General features: G+C 33.6%; 1 protein-coding gene across 5 annotated transcripts in view; it reads right to left on the bottom strand.

The window, feature by feature from the left end:
* Positions 1-18,899, bottom strand: part of TRIM37 (tripartite motif containing 37) — a 91,202-nt gene that overhangs the window by 58,029 nt on the left and 14,274 nt on the right. For all 5 annotated transcript variants that reach the window (XM_015559079.1, XM_006756189.2, XM_015559078.1 and 2 more), the window contains exons 5-12: positions 18,172-18,259; positions 15,737-15,859; positions 13,767-13,890; positions 12,823-12,890; positions 9,767-9,891; positions 5,496-5,546; positions 4,395-4,476; positions 3,007-3,083 (exon numbers count right to left, since the gene is read on the bottom strand). In XM_015559079.1, coding sequence (XP_015414565.1) covers positions 3,007-3,083; positions 4,395-4,476; positions 5,496-5,546; positions 9,767-9,891; positions 12,823-12,890; positions 13,767-13,890; positions 15,737-15,859; positions 18,172-18,259 — 738 coding nt within the window. The remainder of the gene's footprint in view (positions 1-3,006; positions 3,084-4,394; positions 4,477-5,495; positions 5,547-9,766; positions 9,892-12,822; positions 12,891-13,766; positions 13,891-15,736; positions 15,860-18,171; positions 18,260-18,899) is intronic.

The raw sequence follows: 18,899 nt of genomic DNA, 5'->3' as shown, positions 1-18,899 counted from the left end.
TTTTTTAAATATATTTTTATTGATTTTTTGCAGCAAGGAAGGGAAAGGGATAGAGAGCTAGAAACACCGATCAGCTGCCTCGTGCACACCTCCTACTGGGGATGTGCCCACAACCAAGGTATATGCCCTTGACTGGAATTGAACCTGGGACCTTTCAGTCCGCAGGTCAACGCTCAATCCACTGAGCCGAATTGGTTAGAGCTCCACTGCTAGTTTAAGATTTTCTGTTTATCAATAGTTTTGAGCAATTTGATTATAATGTGCTTTGATGTTCCCTTCATGTTTCATCTGCTTGTAGTTCACTGAGTTTCCTAAATCTGTGTGTTTTAATTTTTTTTTTTAAAAAAATATATTTTATTGATTTTTTACAGAGAGGAAGGGAGAGAGATAGAGAGTTAGAAACATTGATGAGAGAGAAACATCGATCAGCTGCCTGCCGCACATCTTCCACTGGGGATGTGCCCGCAACCCAGGCACATGCCCTTGACCGGAATCGAACCTGGGACCTTTCAGTCCGCAAGCCGACGCTCTATCCACTGAGCCAAACCGGTTTCGGCTCGGCTGTGTGTTTTAATTTTTATCAAGTTTAGAAAGTTCTCCCCATTTTTTCTTTATTTGTTCTTCTGATTCCCTTCTTTAAGGAATCCAGTTATCTATACATTAAGTTGTTTCAGGTTGCTCCGTTTTGGAATTTGTTTTTCTATGTTTCATCTTGGGCAGTTTCTATTGCTATGCCTTCAAGTGTGAGTAATCTTTTCTTTTGTAATATCTAATCTGTCATTCATGCCATCCAGTGTACTTTTCATTTCCAATATAGTTCATTTTCAAGTTCAATTTGAGTCTTTTATATATCTCAACTTTTGAACAAGTGGAATAGTTAGAACTGTCTTAAATGTCCCTGTTTCCTACTTCTCACATGAAAACCAAGCTGTCTTTTTTAAAGCCAGACATTCAAAGATTTCAAAAAATCTAAAACACAAGCTTTCTCATCAAATATTATTTCACTTCAAAAAAGTTATATTCATGAAGATGGTCTTGATGTTAACACATAATTATAATTTTTAAGTGAATTAATAAAATTTTTAAAATCTTGTTTTAATTTCTAATTCAGATAATATCAATAGATATAATCCACATAAAGAAAAAGTTCTTGCTTAATTTTGATTGATTATTCTCATTATTGGTTATGTCTTCCCATCTCTTTGAATGCCAATTAAACTTTGATTAAACAGCACATATTGAATATTTTACTTTGTGGGGTGCTGGACATTTTGTGATCTTATAAATTTTCATGAGCTTTGCTCTGGGGTACAGTTATTTGAAAATATGATCCTTTGAGATGTTGCTTTTATTTTTTAGGTAGGTCTAGAGCAGTGCTCAGTCTAGAACCTAGCTGTTCCCCGCTACTGAGGCAAATGCCTCATGAATTATAAATTTCTCCACTGTCATAATGGGAACAGACAGATCCTGGCCCTGTATGAACACCAGACACCATTTCCTGTAATCCTTTCAGATTATTTTTTCCCCAAACTCAGCTTCCTCACAAATGAGCCCTAAACAGTACTCTTCTGAGTACTTGAAGGGAACACCCTACAGATCTCTGGAGCTCTCTGCCTATGCAGCTCTCTCCTTTCTGGTATTCTGTCCAATACACTCTAGCTACATTGGTCTTCCTGACACTCAGCACTGTCTACCCCATGCAGGGAGTCTGCCACACTATCTCAGTTCACCCTCCTGAAAATTCTCTCATGGCTGTAGACTGGGGTAATCATAGAACTCATCTGTCCATTTCTTATCTATTGGGAATTGCTTCCATTGGTTGCCTCATGTCCAATGCCTAGAAAATGTTTATTTTTCTCTTTTCTTTTTGGTTATTGCAAGAGAAAGGGTTACTCTTCTATTACTCCATTATAACTGAAAGCAGACATTTCATATCAAATCAATAGATTTTAATGTAATGAAGTCAAATTTACTAATATGGTTTTAGATTCCACATTACAAATTACATTTACCAACCAAGCACTCGTTCAATTTGGTGTAATGTCAAAAGAGTCACAATTATCTAAAACTGCTTTTTCCAATGTTCCTCCCTTTTTTACCAGAAGAAAATTATTTTTTATAACTTTGGTAACAAAGACGTATTGTTATTGATCATTCCTCAGTGCATAAAAATACTGAATTTTTATATTGCACACTGGAGACTAATATAATGTTATGTGTTAATTAGACCTCAATATTAAAATAAATATGTTTACCCTTAACAAAAAGGAGATTAGTGGTTGCCTGGGACAGAGAAAGAGGAATAGGAAGTAACTGGTGATGGGTATAGAATTTCTTTGTGGGATGATAAAAATGTTATAAAATCAGATATTAGGGATGTGTTGTAGAACTGGGGGAATAACACACACAAAAAATCTACTGAATTGTACACTTATTTATAAGAAAAATTTTATGGGAGTTAAATCATATCTCATTAAAAAAAACTTCTCTCAACTGCATGATATTCAAAATCTGTGAGGCTAGATTTTATATATAGACTTTAACCAACAGAACTTATTGCACACAAATAAAATATAGAAGCAGATATGGGAATCCAGCCATCTTCTTTTTAAGTATATATCAAGAGATTTCCAAAAGTGCCAAATACATATATTTTTATCAGGAAAAAAATATTTATGTTAATATACAATAGGTTATTATTTTTAAATTAATACAATTTTTGTATTTTTTTCCTCTGTTTTAACTTCTAATTCAGAAAGTATCACTAGATATAACACCCATAAAAAAAAAACTCATTAGGGTTCCCAATAAATTTTAAGAGTATAAAGAGTCCTGAGGCCACACAATTTGAGAACTGCCAGTCTACATCATCATCCTATTCCCGGGATGTACACTTTCACAAATATAATACAGTAATTAACAAAACAGTTACTAAAAAAATTATAAAGAGGAATGTACCAGTATGTAAACACACAATAAAGTTTGTTATTTAATCACATGTCTTACTTGGAAGTTTCAGGCAAGCCAGCTGAGAGTTCCAGAAACACAGATAAGTAGTAACCACGAACAACTCCATTTCCATCCTTAAAAAAAAAAAAAGTTATAGAAATACAAATTCCAGCCACAATTAAAAAAAAATACAGACTACTATATGATATTTGGATTGGGAAGTACTTCTAAACTTAGAAGTAATAAGAAAAATAATAGAAAGACCAAAAGATTTGATCTTGTAACCATTCAAAACTTTTTTACATTAAGAAAAACACCTGATGGCTGCCTTTCCAGCCACTTTTTGATGTATAGAGGCATAACATGCACTCTTGTGTCTTGTTGGCTGGTTTGCTGTAAATGTTATTGTTAATAATAAATGTTCCCTCCTGTTCAGATTGACAACAAAGTGGCACAGAAGCCAACTTGAAGAGATTAAATATGTGTAAATCCATGAGTTCATAATATTTTTTAAAACCTAATTAATCACTTTCAGAGAATATGGAAAACTGGTAAATAACAGGAAAGAATCCTGCCTCCTCTAAATGAACTGTTATTGATTAATCAAATAATAAAGGAAAGTATCTCTTTATAAAAGTATGACAATAAGTAAAAAAAAACAAACCACCCATAAAATGAGAACATCACAGTTTTTGTTTTGTTTTGAAATATATTTCATTGATTTTTTACAGAGAGGAAGGGAAAGGGATAAAGAGTTAAAAACATCGATGAGAGAGTAACATTGATTAGTTGCCTCCTGCATACCCCCCACTGGGGATGTGCCCGCAATCAAGGTACATGCTCTTGACTGAAATCGAACCTGGGACCCTTGAGTCCACAAGCCGATGCTCTATCCACTGAGCCAAACTGGTCAGGGCAGAGAATATCACTGTTTTGAGTGATATAGGCAATGAGCATCAATAGCTGCCAATACCACAAAGAGATACGACTAGATATCATGTGATTTAAAAACCAGCACTACTTATATTCCTGTCATAGGAATGAACTATGTATCTCATCATGCCACTGAATCCAGCTGCCAATTTACAGAAAATACATAGATCAAGGGAACATACTGAAATTTACAATGAGTATACAATTAGCATACGTGTGCTCTGATGGCTTTCTGTATTTTATTTTTAAAAACGCTTTTAAGATAAGAATTTCAAACATGTCTTCTGAAGACAAGAATCTTCATACAAACAAGAAATAAGAGTCAACAATGTCTGGATTCATACTGTTCATATTTAATTCACTTTTCTGTAGAATTAGTAATAGAACTTATAAAGAAACATTAAAATTGTCTTTAATTTCTTACTCCACCAAAAAAGTGAACTAGCGTACTACAGAACCCTGAAAGAAAGATCTTGAGTTTAAAAGAATTATTAAAAATATGAAAAACTTACTGGGTAAACTTTTAATCTCCAACAAAGTCCTGAAACTTGAAGAGGTGGACTGTAAACAGGATCTGCTCTCTGGCGCAAAGTGCTAAAGTAAAAGAAAACCAATCAAATCAAAAGATCAAAACCAACCACTTTACTTATGTTACTTCAAGCCATGGACAAAGTAAAAGGTGACTAATCAAGTCAAGATTACACTGGATAAATTTATATATAGCTGCATTTAGAAATAAAATAAAATTTAATAATACTAAAATATTCAGCAGTATCTTCAGTTTTAGGTCACCTCAAAACTGTGATATTTAAGAGAAAAGGGAAAATAACTACGTATACTGAATTTAATTACCATTTCAACAAGTAATCTTTCACCAATAAAGAAGAAAAAAAAGTCTCTCTTCCTCATATCCTTGGTAGTATAATTATCCTTTTTTAAAAAATGGAAAAACAAAAAGAGCATGTGCTAAATCTTAATGTGGGGAAAGTCTTGGAAAGTTTATATTTTAGCCACAAAATTATCCCATAAGAAAAACAAATTATATATGAAGTGGTATAAATTCTCAATTTGCCTTATTTTGATGGTTATCACCTCCTGGAATTTTCCTCCCCAGGCAAGACCTTATATTCTTGGTTTGCAGCCCTTAAAGACAAATTTCTAGGACCTTTTTGTTTTATGGTCTTCATTCATAATCTTAGAGAAAAAGCAATAATGGCTAAAAAAAAAATTAACATGTAAATTACAAAGCTTAAAATAATGACTTCTTGTCCTCACTTTGAGTTCAGAGAAAAAGGACCCAAATGGACTTGTTATTATCACTTTTATTTCTAAATATGGGTAATGGGCTCATTGACCCCTATCATCCCATTCATCCCATCTTAACAAAAGCCAAGTGGACCCTATTGTATAAGACATGACTCCCTTCCCCTGACTAGAGAAGCAATTGGTCCTGAAGAAATAATACAATCCAAACAAATGACCATTATGCTTCTAATAGGAAATTTGTTTCTGCTAAGACAACACTGAGTGTCACAGTTCAATAGTCTATATCCTACCCTGGAATAACACCTTCCTGGCACATACTAAAATCCAAAGTTGTCAAAAACTCTTACCTGAAATTCTCTAAAACAAAAGTAGCTGAATCATAAGATGGTACTAATTCACTAAAAAAAAAAGGAAAGACAAATTATTATTTGGCTTCTGTAAGTTTAACATTTCATTTAGTTAAAAAACAGAGTCCCTCAATAATATCTTAAAATTTTTATTCCATTAAAATAAGTCCCTAAGAAAATTTTTAATCCTTATTAAAAATAACATAAAATCAAATAAATTCATAAAACCATCAGAAGATTACTTACATCAAATGTTTGTAATGAAATAGAGGGCTAAACAAATACTTTATAAAATATCTTTTTTTACAAGGCAATATATAATTAAGTATTAAAATAAGTATAAGAGACAAAACAGTACTCATGAAATAGGAAAAGGAAGAAACTGATGCTTAGGCTAGAAACCTGAAATATAGAACCAATATAAACAGATTTAAAAAACAAAAGAAACAACAAAACCAAAGGACATCACAATAAATTCCCAAATTTCCGTCTTCAGAACAAATTATGAGGAATACTGAAAGACCCTGAAGAGAATTTTTACTAGGAAATAAACCTATGCAATATTATAGGATAAGAATACATAATCACAAAAGGGGCAAGCCTTAGGATGGACTAGCACATTAACAGTTCTTGGCAAAGCAGGACTACCTCAGGCAACTTTAGGTCATAAGGGTTTCTCCAAAGAGAAATGAACTATGACCACATAAGGTAGGCTGCTAAATATCCTTATATCATGAGAATAGTCTGTAGCATTTTCATTAGAATACCATAGAATCATAGTCACTAAAATTTTTATGATACAGACACTGCCATACATAGTACTGTAACACAGTGTTATACCTTTAATATATAAAACTATAAATTTACCAATAAGATAAAACTGTAAGCCATTCACATCTTCTGATGTACTTATTGAAGTTCAATTCATGAAAATTTGTGATTACCAAAATAAGATATAAGATCCATCCATACCATTTTCACACTATTATAGTGCCTAAAAAAATTTGTGGTTTGTGCCCTAGCCGGTTTGGCTCAGAAGAGTGTCAACCTGTGGACTGAAGAGTGCCAGGTTCGATTCCGGTCAAGGGCACATGTCTGGGTTTCGGGCTCGATGCTGAGTAGAGGGCATGCAGGAGGCTGCTGATCAATGACCCTCATCATTGATGTTTCTATCTCTCTCTCCCTCTCCCTTCCTCTCTGAAATCAGTAAAAATATATTAAGAAAAAATTAGTGGTTTGCCAGTAAAAATATAGATTAAAAAATTCATTATTGTTTATTTTATGATAATAGCTCACATCTTTTTTCATCTCCTTCAGAGGTTATCTGAAATTGTGCCAATGTTAACCACTCGGCTTGCAAGTAAGGTACAGCTTTATCTTCTCATAGTTTTCTTTATTTCTTTACCTCCTCTACTCTGGTCTTTAAGATGACTGAATTTATTACTTTAAACAAAAAATTCTTATCTTTTATGTTCTACCTGAGGACAACTATACAGTCTTATTTCCTACAACACCCCACCAATAGTCCTACAAATTCTGGTTGAAATTATTTCCTTGCTATCCTCCAAATATAGCCGCTCTTATCACATCCTAAATATGTTTCAAGATCTTCTATGATTTCTTTCTAGATTATAAAGTTTTGACCACACTAGTCTTTTCAGAATTTCTGACAGAAGAGTATATAACTGAGTAACACATACTGAAATTTAAGTTACAATTCTCTACTATTTAATTTGAAATATATACTCAGTAAATTAGTTCCTCTTCCACGTCTCCTTTGCAGCACCCACAATAGCACTGAGCACATAGTCTTGAATAAATAACATTGCATTTGCTTAATGACCTTTTATTCTCCATTGTGGCTCCATCACCAATCATCAATTGATGGAATTTCACCCAGTCCCATGATCTTAAAGCTTAGAACATTCACCACTGCTCTGCACATCTAAACTTTTGGTCTGTAACTTAATGTCAATAAATGTGGCCTTTCTTATTTGGCCCTCTTTCTTTGCTGATCAATGCACCAACATATGAACACACCTGTTTCCTGTGTACTGATTGCCACTCATAAACTAAGTTTATAATAAAAATTATGGTTCAGTTATAAGACAAAATTTCCAGTATTTTTAACAAAATTTCCAGTAAGAATAAGCATTCCTGGTGAGAGGGAGTACTACAGGGACCTTCACCTATGGCAAGCTCCCTAATTATCGGATTTGTAAAAAAAAAAAAAAATTGGTTTCTTCTTTATTGATGTGCCTTCTGCCAAAACCCTCACCCCCATGGTGTCTGTGCCCATTGGTCAGGCCTATATGCATGCATACAAGTCATAAGGCTGTTTCTTAAATGTACCACAGTTCTCAAAATGCTAGAAATGCTTGACAGTATTTCATAAGCCATCTCTAAAGTTTAAGATGAACTTAAGTCTGTCATACCAATATATTTCTCTGAAGCAGTGGTTTAACCTCTCATCTTAGGAATAAGCTGAGAGTTAAAAAAAGAAAAAGAAAAAAAAAGACTACAAACTTCTACCTGTAGCCAATGTTATGGACTGAATTATGTCCCCTCAAATTCATATGTTGAAGCCCTAACTTCCAGCATGACTACATCTGGAGACCTTTAGGGAGGCATTTAAGGTTGAATGATGTAATAAGGGCAGGACCCTAACCAGAGTTTGTTAATTAACAAACAATATGCCTCGTTTCTTTAGAAGAGGAAAAGACACCAGAGAAAGTTATAAGACAAAATTTCCAGTAAGAATAAGCATTCCTGGTGAGAGGGAGTACTACAGGGACCTTCACCCACGGCAAGCTCCCTAATTATCGGATTTGTAAAAAAAAAAATTTTGGTGGTTTCTTCTTTATTGATGTGCCTTTGCCAAAACCCTCACCCCCATGGTGTCTGTGCCCATTGGTTAGGCCTATATGCATGCATACAAGTCATAAGGTCCATAACTGAACCATAATTTTTATTATAAACTTAGTTTATGAGTGGCAATCAGTACACAGGAAACAGGTGTGTTCTATGCATGCAGATAAAAGGTCATGTTGAGGACAGAGCAAGGAGCCAGCTGTCTACAAGCCAAGAGGAGAGCCTCACCAGCAATCACATTTTCTAGCACTTTGATATTAGACTTCTTCACCCCAGAACTGTTGTATAAGCCATCCATTTGTGGTATTTTGTTATGGCAATCCAAGCAAACTAATACGCTCACAGAGATTTTATTTCAAATGTTCTGGGGGTATGGGCCAACAGTGGTAAATTTCCAAAAGAATCCCAAGTGAATCTAATATACAACCAGTGTTAAGAATCACTGCTCTTAACAGCACAGGGTAATTTAAACATGCTTAAAAAAATATGCTGTTCAGAAGAATTCTAAGACTGCCCAGGGTAAAAACTAATAAGATACATAGAAAGCAACCAACTATTATTTCCAGATCTTTTAGGATCTGGAGATAACATCTTATCACCATTAAAATCTTTTGGCATTTCATGCTTTATGTGTTCTCCTTTTGAGAACATACATGTAAATGAGTTATAGTCACTGTGTAATAAGATGTAAGTAAACTCAAAGGTAAATAAAAGAACGGATATGAGAAAACACGGCTGGACCTTGACAACATTATGCTAAGTAAAACAAGTCAGACAGAAAGAAAAGTGCTATATGATCTCATGGATATGAGGAATCTTTAAAAGAGAGGTCAAAAGGTACCAACTTCTAGTTACAAAACAAACAAGTTTATAGAACTTTATTTTACAGCATGGTGATTATAGTAATAACACTGTATTGTATATCTGAAACCTACTAAGAGAGGTCTTAAGAAAAAAATGTTTTCTATGTATGGTGATAGATGTAAACTATAATCTAGGCTAATTATGATAATTTCTCAGTACATAAAATATTATATCATTATATCATCCTGAAACAGGATGTTATTTCAAGTATATCTTCACTTAAGAAAAGGAATGAACGGACACACATGAAATAAAATGTGATCAATTATTTCTTCTCTACAGTATGGAAGATGAAGATCCAGGAAGAAACCAATTCCAAATTCACTACCACCCTCTCTTTTCACTAAAAAATGTATAAGTCCACAAGAATTTTTTTAAACCAGATTTATATGCATAAACTAAAGTTCGCTAGACCACATCATTATAAACCGAACCTTAAAAAATGAAGCAAAGAAAAACAGCCTTTTTTTAAAAACGATTATGTGCATTTGCACATAAACTTAATATGAAAATGGAATTTAAAAACTGTGTCATACCTGGTAAAATCTGGTGGAACAGGAGTGGTAACAAAGGATGCCATGGGCTTGCGATGAACTTGCTGAAACATCATGAGGATCTCTGAGCTCTTAGATATCAATTCACTCTTACTACAAGATCGTAACTGTGTGAAGAAACAAAGTACCTGACTAAATAAACAAAATTACTGTTCAGTGGCAAATAAAAATTGTTTTGGTTATATACTGAAAAAAGTTAGGTTAAAAAAATAGAATGACTTTAAGTGGGTTTTAGAATGAAAAATCTACAAAAAAAATCTAGGTTATTTATTTCTATTCTAAACAATATAGTCAGGGAGTAAGTGTCTTTGATTTTAAAGCATTTTTCTCTCCTCATATCTTAGGGTAAATCCAATTTTAAAAAACTACAAATATACTTTGCACTACAGTGAAGCCATTAGGTATATTAATGAACAAACTCCTATGGGTTTATAGCCTTCAAATAGGTTTTCTCAAAATGTATTCCAGGGACCAGAGAAACATTAAGATATAATGCACACACAAAAAGTTTTAAGCTATATCGATTTGGGAAACAGCCAAAGGTAAAAAAGTGATAAATCCAACTTTAATAAAATAAACATGGTAGTTAAGACTACTAATTTTGTATTCAAAACAAATAGTTCAAAGTTCTAATTCTGCTACAAACTAATTATATGACGCTGTCAGTTCATTTGCAAAACTGAAATAATATCTATGATTGTTTTGCTGGGTTTAACAATCATGAAGCTGAATGTGAAAAAGCTTTGTAAACTATTAAGAGCTAAACTGTGTCTCCCCAAAACCCTTATGTTGCAGTCCCAATTCCTCAGAATGTAATCGTATCTCTCTATCTATCTATCTATCTATCTATCTATCTATCTATCTATCTATCTATTTATCTATCTATCTATCTAAAAGCCTAATATGCAAATTGTCCCCTCAGGAGTTCAACCGGGAGTTCAATCTCTTGCTATGACATGTGCTGACTACCAGGGGGCAGTGCAGAACGAAGGAAGGCCCCAGCTGGCAGCCTGGGAAGGGAGGCCCCGATTGGCCCTGATCATAGGCCAACCCTAGGGACGCTACCCTGCATGAATTTCATGCATTGCGCCTCTAGTTTGGGGATAAGGTCTTTAGGAAACAGAGAGAAGGCAGCCATTCACAAACCAAACTGAAGGACCTCAGGGGAAACCAAACCTGCCAATATCTTGATGTAAACCAGCCTCAGTCTAGAAAAATGAAAATAAATTTTTATTGTTTAAGCCTCCCCCAAGGATATGTTTTTATTGACTTTGCAGTGGTTCTCAACCTTCTGGTCCTTTAAATACAGTTCCTCATGTTGTGACCCAACCATAAAATTATTTTCTTTGCTACTTCATAACTGTAATGTTGCTACTGTTACGAATCGTAATGTAAATATCTGATATGCAGGATGGCCTGAGATGGCCCCTGTGAAAGGGTCGTTAGACTGCCAAAGCGGTCACGACCCACAGGTTGAGAACTGCTGCTTTAGAGAAAGAGTAAAGAGTAAGGGGGATAGAGGGGGGGAGGGGAGAAGGAGAGGGAGTGAGAAAGAGAAAGAAATACTGATGTGATAGAGAAACATCGATTGGTTGCCTTCTGTACATGCCCCGAAAGGATCAAACCAGCAACCCAGGTATGTGCTTTAAAAAACAACAACACTTTTTTGAGGAATAACTAACATAAATGATGTAAGATAAACTGCATGTATTTAAAGTGTGTAATTTGATTAAGTTTTGACAAATGTATATACCTGTGAAGCCATCACCATAGTCAAGATAGTGAACTTTACCATTATCTCTCAAAATTTGTTTGTGCTTGTTTGTAAGCTCTTCTGATTCCTTCCCCCTCCAGGCAACCTCCTATCTGCTTTCTTTCATTATAGATAAGTTCTCATTTTCTGGAGTTTTATGTAATTGTAATCATACACATTACGTACTCATTTTATGTCTGCCTCCTTTTTTGAGCAAAATTATTTTGCAATTTGCTCATATATCAATTGTAGCTTTATTTGTAAAAGCCAAAAGAAAAAGAAAAAGCGCAACCCAAACAGCCATAAACAGCCGAATGAAAACACAAATCATGGTATATAACATACAATAAAATACTACTCAGCAATTAAGAAGGAAAAGCAGCCCTAGCTGGTCTGGTTCAATGGTTAGAGTGTCGGTCCACAGACTAAAGGGTCAAGGATTCAATTCTCGCCAAGGACACATATCTTGGTTGCAAGCTCAATCCCGGGCCAGGTTGGGGTGCATGCAGGAGGCAACCAATCAATGTGTCTCACATCGACGTTTCACTCTATCTGTACCCCATTTCCACTCTTTCTAAAAAACAATGGGAAAAAATACCCCTGGGTAAGGATTAACAAACAACAAAAAGGAAAGGCAGATGAATATTGTGCTCTCTTTAGCAGCACACATACTAAAATATGAACAATACAGAAAAAATTAGTATAGTCCCTGCACAAGAGTGACACGTTAAAAAAAAAAAAAAAGACGAGTATACCAAATAGTTATATAACACTACACAATTATTTATTCACTCACTATATACTTAACACTCACCTTCCAGCAAACTAAAATATAAATTCTATGGGGACAGATTTTTTTTACTATTTTGTCCATTGCTATGTTCCAAATACCTAAAACAATGCCTGCTCTTTGATACTTAACTAAAACGTACTTAATAAAAACATTAAGTTTATAATAAAAATCACATAGTATATATATATAGGTAATTGGCAATAATATTCTGTCTCAAAGGCACCACTTAAGTCACAAAGTCAGAGATTTTTATCTTTTATAGACTTAGATGCTATGCACCATTTTTACAAAACAGAATAAATCTTAATTTTATTTAGTTCCCAAACCTGATGGAGGAAACATAAGAATCAGCTAAATCCTATTTCATAAAAATCCCTGGTAAAGCACATAGATCACAAGATCTTTTGATCTTATATAATCGCTATCAAAAAGAATTTTAAAGTATGTGGACAAAAAAGGGTAAAGGCTTCATTACATTTAATATTTCATTACCTGGTGCTCTACCTCCTGAAGTAAGGATTCCAAAAGCTCTGTTTCTTGTGTTAGAGAAGTCTTCTGACCTATTTAAAAATAACAAAACACCAAAAAAAAATAAAAATAACAAAACACCAATACTCATGCTCATTATTGTTTTAATAATAAAATTAACTTTCACAAAATACATTCAATAATAAGAAATTTAATTTTAGAAAAGCAAAACTTCATTACAGCTATCCTAAAAATCTTTCTCAGAGCTTTAAGAGGTTGATTCTAAATTCTAATAGCTCTGACAAGAGGATTTCAGAACCAACCCAAACTACAATTTTAAACAAAACATAATTTTTTTATTAAATTCATCTAAGAAATATATAATGACAATATACTTTGTAAAGAAATTAATGTTATTGCTTCTTCCAAAAGGGCTATAATGATTTAGAATAGTAAACTTTTTACTCAGTCAACAATTCTGAAATAATTCCTCCCCAAAACTTGTATGGCATAAAAAAAAAAAAAGTGGGCCATATATTTATGTTTACTGTCAGCAAAAGGTTATGTTCTTTGAACAAAAGAAGAACCAGTAAAAAAAGAATGCCCCAAAGTTCTCAAGAAACCGGAAAAACACAGGAATAAAGGAATCATTATTACAGAAATTATTATCAAAAAGGAAGAAAAAAACTGCTTCATAGGTTTAAAAGAAAGTTAACAAGATAGGCATACTTGCCTAATCAGACCATTGTCTTTTTAAATCACAAAGTCTGAAGAGCTGGAAGCATATCCAGTGAGGCTAATAGAAGTTATATTAATTTGGAGTAATGTTTTTTATAAGGGGAACACTTAATAGGAGGAATTTTTATTTTTAAACCAATCTTTTCCTAGCCTAAAGAACTCACCAACCTTTTCTCTTCAAAGATTGAACCTGAGCCCCAGTTACTCCAGCAGCATAGAAAAACACTCACCCATCAGTGTTATAAGCTTATTCTTCAGCTGTGTGTCTAGCCGTGCAATCATCATCTCCACTGCATTCCTAATTTCCCGAACACGCTCATCTTTTGCATTTCTTACAGCTTCTACATTTCTTTCCTAGAAAATAAACAGGTAGCAGGTTCGAATCCCAGTCAGGGCACACACCTAGGTTTGGGGTTCATTACCCAGTTGGGGCACATATGACAGGCAACCAATCATTTTTTCTCTCTCACACTGATGTTTCTCTCTCTCTCTCTCCACCCCCCCACCCTTACTCCTCTCTGTAAAATCAATAAACATATCCTCAAGTGAGGATTACAACAAAAAAATAAAGAAAAAAAAGCATAAGCTAATAATCCTTTTTAATTATTCATATATCATAGAAAAATCATGGCCTTAAAAACATTGTACATTGAAATGAATCAGGAAATATATTTCTTAAAATTAAACAATAAAGCTGGGCTAGTGTGGCTCAGTGGTTGAGCGTCAACCTATGAACCAAGTAGGGGACATGCAGGAGGCTGCCAATTGATAAACCTCAAAATTGATGTTTCTATCTCTCTGTCCCTCTCCCTTCCTCTCTGAAATCAATAAAAATATTTTTTATATAAACAATAAATAAACCATAAACAATAAATAAAGTATAAATAAAGGATAGGTATGTAATTACAAAAATTGGTTTAGATAACATATAGAACACATACTCAAAGCCCCAATTATATCTCTTATAAGAAACCATTTCAAACCAAAAGTTTACTAAAGCCATTTCACGTCATGCAAAACCCTAAAATAATTTTAAAAAATTTTTAAACCATATTTACAGAGTTTTTCTTTTTTCTAGAAGAAAAAAATAGATTTTCAAAGATTGCAGAATACATGGAGATTTTTTAACAGCAAAACTCAGAAAAAAGCATCATTTCCTATAGTTACTATTATTATAAATACAAGCAGTAAGAATCGCAACCTAGAATACTCTTCCTAATAACCACATAATAATATTGCCAAGAGAAAACAGAAAGAAAAAAAAAGGTAAAGGCCAAATGATTTTGTAGATAGTATACATACAACTCAAAAACATTACTTTCTGTATAAAAAAGTTATAATGATCTGAAACTTTATTCCTGAAGGGGGATAAAGATGACATCTTAAGTTAGGAATGGTCCACAAATCTCACTTATAACAATTATCAGTCTTGCAACTTTAAACAAAATATATTCCAAAAGTATATATAGTATTTAAATGTTTGAAGCTTAATGAATTTTGCCATAGAACTATTATAAATGGTAAATAGCTCACCAAAACTGTTTGACCCATACAGCATCTAAAGAGTACTGTTAAATATTACTCTTAATTCTGCAGAGTTCTAATTTAGGACATCAGAAATAATTCATTCCTTTGCAGCAGAAACCCCAAAAGCTGGGGGCGCAAAGAATGAATAATTTAATGACTTTCTAAAAGTCAATATTGAGTGTATAACAAAACAGGCTTATTTAACTCATTAACTGATTCCAGACAATTCTCTGGCTCCAACTACAGAACAGGCTAGGGGTTTAAACTCTAATTCCTAGGCTAGGGTGACTATAAATATATCCTATCAAATTTTCAAATTTTGCCTGGCTGGCATGGCTCAGTGGTTGAATATTGACCTGTGAATCAGGAGGTTACGGTTCAATTCCAGACAGGGCACATGCCCAGGTTGCAGGCTTGATCACCAGTGTCGGGTGTGCAGGAAGGAGGCAGCTAATCAATGACTTTCATCATTGATGTTTCTCTCTCTCTCTCTCTCTCTCTCTCTCCCTCCCCCTTTCTCTCTGAAATCAACAAAAAATATATTTAAAAATATATATATGCCTAAAATTATTTTAAATCTTAATTTCAACATCTGATTGATTTATATTATAAAAATATATATTACATAGTACAGAGTATAAAAAGGATAATCATCTTTTAGTAGTAGTCTTACCACTTCTTGAACTAAGCTGATTAGTTCCATGAGACGCCGACGAAGTTTAGCTACCTCTTCATTCACTTTAGTCACATGCTGCTCGTAAATTTCCGCCAAAGGTTTAAAGGTATGTCCACCGTGCTATTTAAATTAATAAAATAGTTAAAAAAACATTTTCATATATCTCATCTGCATTTACATTCCTCTATTAACACTCTATGAACACTAGTATATTGGCAAATATTTCCAAATGAATTTTATTTTTTTGGCTACCTTTGTTAAAATAAGTCACAGCTTGCTTAAAGTCACTTGGCCCATGTAAAAAATCCTTCAATTGCGGATAAAGATCTTAAGTAAAATGTTTACATTGAACTAGAAATCTTCACTCATTAGAAAGAACCAAGATACTTAATCATGGCTCAAAGCAGCTGACACAACCTCATTTGTCACTCTTCTCTTGATCAGCACTAGCCTTCTGTACCCCCATCAGGCCTTTGCAAAAGGAACTCGTACTTATTCAAAAATAATTCTCCTTCATCTTCCCTCCCAAACTCTCCACCTCGTAACTCCTACTCATCCTTTGGAACTTAGCTCAGGATTAGAGGGTCAGGTCTCATAGTTATCCATTCTTATCAGACTGTATACTTATTCCTTATATCTATTACAACAATTAAGAACATAGCTAGTTATTTGATATCTATCTTGTTAATCACTGAATACCTAGTCTCTAACACAAATGAATAAATTAGAAAGACATTTGAGGAAAAGACCCATGATACACTATTAGCAAAAGCAATAAACCCATTCTTCATGCCACAAAGAGTTACTGCAGAGACAGAAGGCCCATACAATTTAGCCTTACAAATCCAGTTGTATTCAAAGAACAACTTTTTAAACCTAACAGCCTAAAATCAATTTCCTATCCAATTTATGTACTGTATTTCATCACAATCTCTGGACTGGTAAGTAGAACTTAAATTTCTATTACAAGGAATTTCCTGTAACAGAAAAGTACTTATTAGAATTATCTTATTTGTCCAGCCGGTATGGCTCAATTGGTTGAGTCTCGGGCCATGCATCAAAAGGCCACTGGATCGATTCCCAGTCAGGGTACATGCCCAGGTGGGTGGCTTGATCCAAAGGAGTGGGCATGCAGGAGGCAGCTGATCTATGTTTCTCTTTTATTGATGTTTCTATCTCTCTCCCCCTTCCACTCTCTTTAAAATCAAAACATTTTTAAAAAAGAAAAGAGAACTGTCTTATTCAACCAAAACACCCAGCCATGGTCTCTAAGAAAAAAATGACATGGATTTTTGCATGTCCACTTAAAATATGAAAAATACTGTTTCCATTGCTTCTTACAAAGAAACATTTATTTAAAGTACTAAGTTGTGGGACATAAATTTTTTCTAGTCGGCACAGGAGTATTCAAATACCAACAGAAAAGCTCTAGCTGGTTTGGCTCTGCGGATAGAGCGTCTACCTGTGGACTGAAGGGCCCAAGGTTCAATTCCAGTCAAGGGTACATGCTCAGGTTGTGGGCTCGATCCCCAGTAGGGGTGGGTGCAGGAGGCAGCCAATCAATGATTCTCTCTCATCATTGATGTTTCTCTCACTCTCTCTCTCTCTGAAATCAATAAAAATATATTAAAAAGCAAATATCTACAGAAAACTCTGAATTGAGTTCTACTCAACCAACTTGCCTGGCATTCTCTCCCCAAAATGTGCAAACTGATGACCTAAGAATGATTAATTCTCATTGCTAACAGACACCTCTAGATGTCTGCTCCCACTATGACTAACTTTCCCCACCAAGAATCTACTGTTTATTCTCAAACCTATTCATGCTTATTGTACTTATTATTGTAAGTATATAATTTAATTTTAGTTAAACAACAGGACACAAGTATAAAATAAAAAGCTACTTATAGGAAAACTAACTTCAATGTTTTAGACTTGACAGAGATAACTTTAAAAAACTGCTTTGAATTAGATTGGAAAAAATAAAAACTTAAAAAATAAAAAAAATTTAATTACCTAAAAAACAAATCCTAATATCTAGAAGTTTACATTCATATTTTTCACAAAGTGTTGTTCCATTTTAAATAAACCAAAATTGAAAAATTGTGGCCAGGACATGAGATCAACTGAACTTTAATGAAATAAAATAAAATAATTTAAAAAGACCTTGATCCTACAACTAAAGATTTACAGATGAATATATACATTTTATAATTAAAAGAAAATATTTATGTAGGGGGTACACATCCCACATCAAAATCTCCCACAAAGGCTGTTTTTCTGACATAACAGAAGGAATGATACCTTCTGCTATAAAGCAAAATAATTTAATTTTCATTCTATAAACAAAGTAAAATATTATTTTCTTATCTAAATCAAACAAGTATTTCAGTGCTTTTAGTCTCTAAGCAAAAATAATTTGTTCTGCTCACCATTCCTCCCCAAAGTGCACACTGATGGCAGATACACTTCTTACAGGTCCAGCAAAATACACTAAGTTTTTCATGATGATTTTCACATCTATATATTATGAAAAGAAAATACAGGTAGAAATTAAACTAAAATTGAAAAATAATTACCTTAACAAATTCCTAAGTTTGGGTAAACAGGTTGGTCAATTATAAACAATTATATCTCAGGAAACAATATAAAATGTGTTCCATAGTTTCTTCTGCAAATTAAGCTAAAGAATTACAATTTTCTTAAAATTCTGTTTTCATTAATCTATAAGAACTTGAAATCACATGAAAAATGCAGACTAGTTTTTGAATAAAGCATAAATATAACATCATTTCCCAATATTACTATAGATCAGAAATTTTAAACCCTTTTTATCTCATGGCACACAAACTGCTAAAATTCTGCAGCACGCCAAAAAATTTTTTTTGCTGATCTGACAGAAAAAATAGGTAGTTTTGATTTATTCGCACTGAACGGTTATTGTTACTATTATGTTAGCTGTTGTCATTTTTTTATTTGATAATGTAGGGGAAAAGAGGTCAGTGCCCCTAACTAAATAGTAAGATACTGCACATTTAAAATATTCTTGCGGCACACCAACTGAAAACCACTGCTATCAATAATAAATTCTAGCCTGCTACTACATTTTTGGACCAATCAGATTATGTGTTTGTATCTACATGAGCATGTGTACGCACAA

The sequence above is a fragment of the Myotis davidii genome, unplaced genomic scaffold (genome assembly GCF_000327345.1).
Source record: "Myotis davidii unplaced genomic scaffold, ASM32734v1 scaffold993, whole genome shotgun sequence".
Lineage (NCBI taxonomy): Eukaryota > Metazoa > Chordata > Mammalia > Chiroptera > Vespertilionidae > Myotis > Myotis davidii.
The sequence above is the reverse complement of the archived record's forward strand: the minus strand, read 5'-3'. Positions and strand labels throughout refer to the sequence as shown.